General features: G+C 43.7%; 2 protein-coding genes across 4 annotated transcripts in view; one reads left to right on the top strand and one right to left on the bottom strand.

The window, feature by feature from the left end:
- Positions 1-7,500, top strand: part of LOC138979899 (UNC5C-like protein) — a 38,195-nt gene that overhangs the window by 9,050 nt on the left and 21,645 nt on the right. The window lies entirely within an intron of this gene.
- The window catches only part of LOC138980685 (uncharacterized), an 11,988-nt gene continuing 5,984 nt past the window's right edge, over positions 1,497-7,500 (bottom strand). The window contains exons 6-8 of the mRNA XM_070353593.1: positions 6,233-6,524; positions 2,164-2,324; positions 1,497-1,637 (exon numbers count right to left, since the gene is read on the bottom strand). Of these exons, the coding sequence (XP_070209694.1) occupies positions 1,602-1,637; positions 2,164-2,324; positions 6,233-6,524 (489 nt within the window). The 3' untranslated portion in view covers positions 1,497-1,601. The remainder of the gene's footprint in view (positions 1,638-2,163; positions 2,325-6,232; positions 6,525-7,500) is intronic.

Raw genomic sequence — 7,500 nt, 5'->3', positions numbered from 1 at the left:
TTCCTACTTGTAAAATGACCCTCAAAGCTAACCGAGACTAGTTGAGGCTGTATCACTGCGCCTCGCCAGCAGGTGGTTAATGGATTTTTTAGCGAGTGGTTATCGACAATTAATGACCGGTAATTTTTAATGAGTTGGGGCATTCTGACCAATCATAGGATCTGTTTCATTAAAACGCAAACTTGATTGAATTACAATAGTGGTCAAATGTGTTTCAATAGTCTGTGTTATTAGTAAGCTTTTATGGTGATTCGGGGGGGGGGGGGGGAGGTGTTCAAGTAGTTTTGCCTGCAATTTGTTTGTGTTATACGTACACTATTTGGCCAGGGTTCGGAGGGGGGGGGGGATGCAATAGGGTTGCAACAATCGGTATAATACATACACTGCTGGCTGTTGACAATAACGGTCAACGGTAGCCTCGAAAGTGGGTAGGTAGGTAGGGAGGTAGGTAGGAAGGTAGATAGATAGATAGATAGATAGATAGATAGATAGATAGATAGATAGATAGATAGATAGATAGATGTCAGCAGGGTTGCGACAGTCGGTATCATACATACACTGTTTGCTGTTGACCACGGTCACTGCAGCATCAGTGTTGTCGCTCAGTTCCTGGACGTCGTTAACGGCGGAGTCAGTTTTGGCGGTAATCTTCTCCTCGAGTTTCTCCTTGGCCTATAGCGACAAAGACAGTCCGTCGTACATGTGGGCAGCGAGGCTGGGGTTTCGGGGCACTAAGTGGCAAGGAGTTTAGTGGCTACACCGTTATGTTCACCGCCGCAGATCTGTCCCCGGTCTTTCGCTTGGAGGAAGGAGCATCCTTTCATCAAGACACCCCCCCCCCCCTCCCCGTACGCCCCCCATAACAAACCTTACAAATGAATGTCCCCTGCGATCTTCAAACCAACAGCCCAGATCTCATGTATCCTTTGAAAACACATGCAATGTATCCCTTCTCAACACCATGCACCCTTTCAAAACGCCATATGTCCCCTAGCCTTCGATACTCCATGTGTCCCCTCAAAACGCCATGTGTCCCTTCAAAACTCCATGTATGCTTCCAAAATGCAATGTTCCCTTCCACCACTACGTGCACCTCTTCAGGAGCAATGTACCCCTACAAAACGCAATTATGTGTCTCCTTGAAACGCCATGCATCCCTTCAAAACGTAATTTACACGCTTAAACACTACCAGATATCCGTTCAAAACGCCATTGTATCCGTTCAAATCACCATTGTACCCCTTCAAAACGCCATGTACCCCTTTCAAAACGCCACGTATCCCTTAAAAATGCTATTATATCCCACGAAAACGCCATGTACCCCTTCAAAACTCCATGTATCCCATGTCAACGCCATGTATCCCATGAACACGCCATGTACCCCTTCATAACGCAATGTGTCTTTTTAAAACGCCATGTACCCCTTCAAAACGCAATGTGTCCTTTTAAAAAGCGCATACCTCGTCGAGGACGGTTTCGGCGCGGGCCAGCAGACCGTCTTGTACGGTGTTGGCGTTGATGAGTTCGTTCTGGCGCTCGGAGATGGTGTTGATGGCCTCCACCAAACGTCGAGAGATCTCCACCTCTCCGGCCAGATCGCCTTACAGGTTGCCGATGCTGATCAGATTCTGTCGGATCTGTTAAGGCAGAAAAATAGGGGATATATAGGTGGGTAGGTGGGTAGGTAGGTAGGTAGGTAGGTAGGTAGTTAGGTAGGTAGGTAGGTAGTTAGGTAGGTAGGTAGGTAGGTGGGTGGGTAGGTAGGTAGGTAGGTAGGTAGGTAGGTAGGTAGGTAGGTAGGTAGGGGAAGATAGAGACAGAGAGAAAGGGAGAAAGAGAGAAAGGGAGAGAGAGAGAGAGAGGGAGAGATGGAGGGAGAGAGATTGAGGGAGAGGGAGAGAGAGTGAGACAGAGACAGAGACAGAGAGGGGGAGAAAGAGGGGGAGAAAGAGAGAGGGAGAAAGAGGGAGGGAGAAAGAGAAAGGGAGAAAGAGAGAGAGGGAGAAAAAAGGGAGAGAGACAGAGAGGGGGAGAAAGAGAGGGGGAGAAAGAGAGGGAGAAAGAGTGAGAGAGAGAGGGAGAAAGAGAGAGAGAGAGGGAGAAAGAGAGAGGGAGAAAGAGAAAGGGAGAAAAAGAGAGAGGGAGAAAAAAGGGAGAGCTAACCCTGTCAGCGATCTGTCTGACGCGGCCGTCCTGCGTTTCCTGGTCGGTGTCCAACCCGTCCAGCTTGCCGAGGACGTCATCAAGCCTGTTGATGAGGGCACCTTCGTTGTTCTTCAAGGCAAACAGTCTCGCGTTCAGGTCGACCCTCTCACCGTTAACGCCTGCAGAAAGGACACAGAACACACCCGTATTAGAAAAAGCTCTCTGGTATCAGCCGAACCTCTCTGGCATCAGCCGAACCTCTCTGGTATCAGCCGAACCTCTCTGGTATTAGCCAAACCTATCTGGTATCAGCCGAACCTCTCTGGTATCAGCCAAACCTCTCTGGTATCAGTCGAACCTCTCTGGTATCAGCCAATTAAACCTCTCTGGTATCAGCCGAACCTCTCTGGCATCAGCCGAACCTCTCTGGTATCAGCCGAACCTCTCTGGTATTAGCCAAACCTCTCTGGTATCAGCCAATTAAACCTCTCTGGTATCAGCCGAACCTCTCTGGTATCAGCCGAATAAACCTCTCTGGTATCAGCCGAACCTCTCTGGTATCAGCCAATTAAACCTCTCTGGTATCAGCCGAACCTCTCTGGTATTAGCCGAACCTCTCTGGTATCAGCCGAACCTCTCTGGTATTAGCCAAACCTCTCTGGTATCAGCCAATTAAACCTCTCTCGTATCAGCCGAACCTCTCTGGTATCAGCCAATTAAACCTCTCTGGTATCAGCCGAAACTCTCTGGTATCAGCCGAACCTCTCTGGTATTAGCCAAACCTATCTGGTATCAGCCAATTAAACCTCTCTGGTATCAGCCGAACCTCTCTGGTATCAGCCAATTAAACCTCTCTGGTATCAGCCGAACCTCTCTGGTATCAGCCAATTAAACCTCTCTGGTATCAGCCGAACCTCTCTGGGATCCGCCGAATCTCTCTCATATCAGCCGAACCTCTCTCATATCAGCCGAACCTCTCTGATATCAGCTGAGCCTCTCTCATATCAGCCGAACCTCTCTCATATCAGCCGAACTTCTCTCATATCTAAAGAAGAACCTAAATGATGGACATGTTGAGAAAAAAACTTCTTTTAAAACAACAACATGGACGCAGGACAAACCGATGTTATACCAAAGCAACTCTAAAATGTGACCCTCCACCACGAAATGAGTCGCATGTCACCCCGCGCGGTTCTGCGCTAGGCTTAATATAACAGTGTGAGGATCACCTTAGTCACATGCTTATAACTCAAACAGTTTTCGCTCTTTTCTAAAACGGGTTTCACCACTGGATAGAGCATAGCAAACTCTATAGGAAAATGTAAAAATATGAAAATCATGCAAAGGTGACATGCGACTCATTCCGTGGTGGAGGGTCACAAATCAGAACAAGTCGCGTAAGGCGAAAATACAACATTTAGTCAAGTAGCTGTCGAACTCACAGAATGAAACTGAACGCAATGCCATTTTTCAGCAAGACCGTATACTCGTAGCATCGTCAGTCCACCGCTCATGGCAAAGGCAGTGAAATTGACAAGAAGAGCGGGGTAGTAGTTGCGCTAAGAAGGATAGCACGCTTTTCTGTACCTCTCTTTGTTTTAACTTTCTGAGCGTGTTTTTAATCCAAACATATCATATCTATATGTTTTTGGAATCAGGAACCGACAAGGAATAAGATGAAAGTGTTTTTAAATTGATTTCGACAATTTAATTTTGATAATAATTTTTATATATTTAATTTTCAGAGCTTGTTTTTAATCCAAATATAACATATTTATATGTTTTTGGAATCAGAAAATGATGGAGAATAAGATTAACGTAAATTTGGATCGTTTTATAAAAAATTTTTTTTTTTTACAATTTTCAGATTTTTAATGACCAAAGTCATTAATTAATTTTTAAGCCACCAAGCTGAAATGCAATACCGAAGTCCGGGCTTTGTCGAAGATTACTTGACCAAAATTTCAACCAATTTGGTTGAAAAATGAGGGCGTGGCAGTGCCGCCTCAACTTTCACGAAAAGCCGGATATGACGTCATCAAAGACATTTATCAAAAAAATGAAAAAAACGTTCGGGGATTTCATACCCAGGAACTCTCATGTCAAATTTCATAAAGATCGGTCCAGTAGTTTAGTCTGAATCGCTCTACACACACACACACACACACACACACAGACACACACACACACGCACATACACCACGACCCTCGTCTCGATTCCCCCTCTACGTTAAAACATTTAGTCAAAACTTGACTAAATGTAAAAATGGACATAGAACGCTGACAACTGTTTTTAAACGAATTTCATTGTGTTTAATTGAAGTTTCTTTAATGAATTGTAAAAAAAATGTATTCCATTTCAGTACCACAATAATCCTAATGTGATTAAGTTCCAACTTGTGTTTTCCACAACAGCAACAAGTTTTGTTAAGCTTAATTCACTTGATAAAATGTATTAAAAGAGCATTTTAAATTGGTGCTGATATTTTGAAGTGATATAGTCAATTAATTGTTGTGTTTTTCTGCAATGATATGTACACATGCATATAGTCATAACCTGTGAAGTTCTAATTTTGATTAATGAAATCCTTTTTTATTTTTATTTTTTATTGGAATGAGCTTATGTATAAATATTATATTTAAAACAGTTTGCGTTTCTATCTTTTTTGGGTATTTTTTCATTGTTTTTTCATGTACCCCCGAATAAATCCTTCGCCTTGCCTTGCCTTACCTTGCCTTGTTGAGACAACCCCTCCGAGAGTAGCAATGTAAAAGCCTGGCCACATCTCAGACGATGAGTAAAATATTTTACACAGGAAGAAGTGTGACTTTAATGAGATACGCTAAAGCCCCAGCATGTCTCAAATGGTTAACACAACGATTTGAATCTTTTCATGAAAAAAGAAGTTCTAACCTTATCGAACACACTCGCAATAGCATTTAATAACATTAAATGACACAGTTTGCTTGGATGGCTATTCAGCTCGCGTAAGCCACACACCTGTTTTCGTGTTTTATCTAACCCCTGAGCCATCGTGAACCCGTGTGATCCACTTTCCTTTTTTTCACAATAAATACTTAGCAGTATTATTTACATTTTAAAAGTTAGGTCTAGCGCCAAAACGCGCCGCCTGATTGTCTGATCAGACAATCCGGCTCGCCACGCAAAAATAAATTCTTTGAAAATTGCTCGCTCTTTACGTAGGGCACCTACGATGTTCTCAAGCGGTGAGCGTTCAAAGACTTGACCATGCGAATGATGGTGTCGTGTAACATTTCTGTCAATTTTCAGAGTCACAATACAAGAATGTTATTGGAACGCTCAATTTATGGCAAAACAAAACGTTACTTACACATTTTGTTTCGTCAAATCAAAAATCATGTATGATTCCGGAGGAAATGACAACATGCAGTTTTGGCCATGAAGTTTGCCTCGGTATCAGCAGTGGAAAAATACGTGTCAGGCTGTGCGCAGCTCGGCATTCAGTAGCATGTTAGTCCGCGCGTGCTCTACCCATACTCAAAACCAGTTCAGGTTACAGGTATTCGCATAACTACATTTCGATCGTTATAAAATAGTGTCTAGTTTGGTAACGTAGTACCAAGGACTTTCGGCCGACTTTTGACCGATATTCAAAGGCGTCACACTTGCAGTGTACACTCAAATCAGAAGCGTTCCACTTTTGAACACATTTCTGTAACAAGTTCTGAACACTTTGTGGCTTAGTACATAGTTCTATTGGAAAAAATAGCACACATAACACTTTGTGTTTGTATTGTGCCTCTCTTTTGCTAGTAGAACTATACACTATGTGACAAAGACTTCAAAACTTGTTACAGAAATCTGTTCTGAAGCGGAACACTTGTGTTCATAGTGAAAATTGGTTTCTTTTTTCTTTTATTTAAACTTTGTGACAAAGCGTTCAAAACTTGTTACAGACATATGTTCTAAAGGTGGAACACTTCCGTGTTTAGAGTGAAAATTGGTTCCTTTCTCCTTTTTAAACATTTTTTTTTTTTTTTTTTTTTTTGGGGGGGGGGGGGGGGGGATTTTTAAAGTAAAACAAAAAGAAGTAATGATACTCACCGGCGATGTACTCCTCGAGATTGAGCAGCTCTCGGGGAGAGAACTTAGCATAGCCACCACCGTGGGGAGGTCCGTAGCCTGCTCCTCCTCCATAGGCGAGTGGGCCGCTGGGACCAGAGTAGGTGTTAGGAGCCGCAACAGCCGTGGCGGCCAACAGGCCCAAAACCAATAGTGGTGTCATGGTTCTTGGCTGGTCTGGTGCGTTGTCAGATTGTCTCTCAATGGCGACAATGGCTTCTACCGTCAGCCCCGTCCCTTTATATACCCACCTCGATCTTCTGTTGCCTCGGGGCTGATAGTTTATTAGCAAGAACCTAATTGGCCTCTTCTTGCCAACGACTGTGTTTAATTTTAAGTTTCATCTTGCCTCGGGGCGAAATTTTGTGATTTTGCTGTTTGCAGCGGTTTATGTTTTTAATTTTTTTAATTGTTATAGGTTTGTGTGAGAGGGTTATTTTGTGTGTGTGTCAGAAGCGTCATGAGTAATGATGACACGGCAGGGGCTTTGTGATCATTGAGATGGCGACCAGCGTCTCGGCTGTTAATGTGTCACCACTGACATTCTCTCTCCCAACCCTAGATTCTATCAGCTGGGAACTGTTTAATATTTGATTCAATACCCTTTCTAACCGTGAGGTTTGTTTAGACCATGCCAAGCCTCTAAAGAGAGAGAGTGAGATGGTGAGAGAGAGGGGGAGGGTGAGAGAGAGTGAGATGGTGAGAGAGAGTGAGATGGTGAGAGAGAGTGAGATGGTGAGAGAGAGTGAGATGGTGAGAGAGAGGGGGAGGGACAACGAGACAGAAAGAGTGTCAGATAGAGAGAGAGAGAGGGGGGGGGAGAGACAGACAGACAGACAGACAGACAGAGAGAGACATGCAGAGCGGGAGACAAGACAGAGAGATAGAGAGAGAGAGGGGGGGGGGAGAGAAAGAGAGACAGGCAGATACAGATCTCGAGAGTTAGAGACAGACAGACAGGAACAACAATTGACTAGAACACCTTCAAGTTAACTTTACAACTGTAATGATGACGGAGTTAAAATGACTACTGACCAATAAGAACTAGTTTCAAGATAGATTATCATTACCAATAATAGTGTGCGATTCAAACAATTACTTGTATTGATGTACGTACATGTATGATCTTTTGATAGTGCATTAAGTAGAAGTGTGTGTGTTCAACACAGTCGTATCTTAATTATATGTCGTCTGTCATATGAGCGTTGATGCGTTGAGCTGTCGTTATGCGCCATACATGGCCCAGCTCA

Source organism: Littorina saxatilis, linkage group LG11, assembly GCF_037325665.1.
Source record: "Littorina saxatilis isolate snail1 linkage group LG11, US_GU_Lsax_2.0, whole genome shotgun sequence".
Classification (NCBI taxonomy): Eukaryota; Metazoa; Mollusca; class Gastropoda; order Littorinimorpha; family Littorinidae; genus Littorina; species Littorina saxatilis.
The sequence above is the reverse complement of the archived record's forward strand: the minus strand, read 5'-3'. Positions and strand labels throughout refer to the sequence as shown.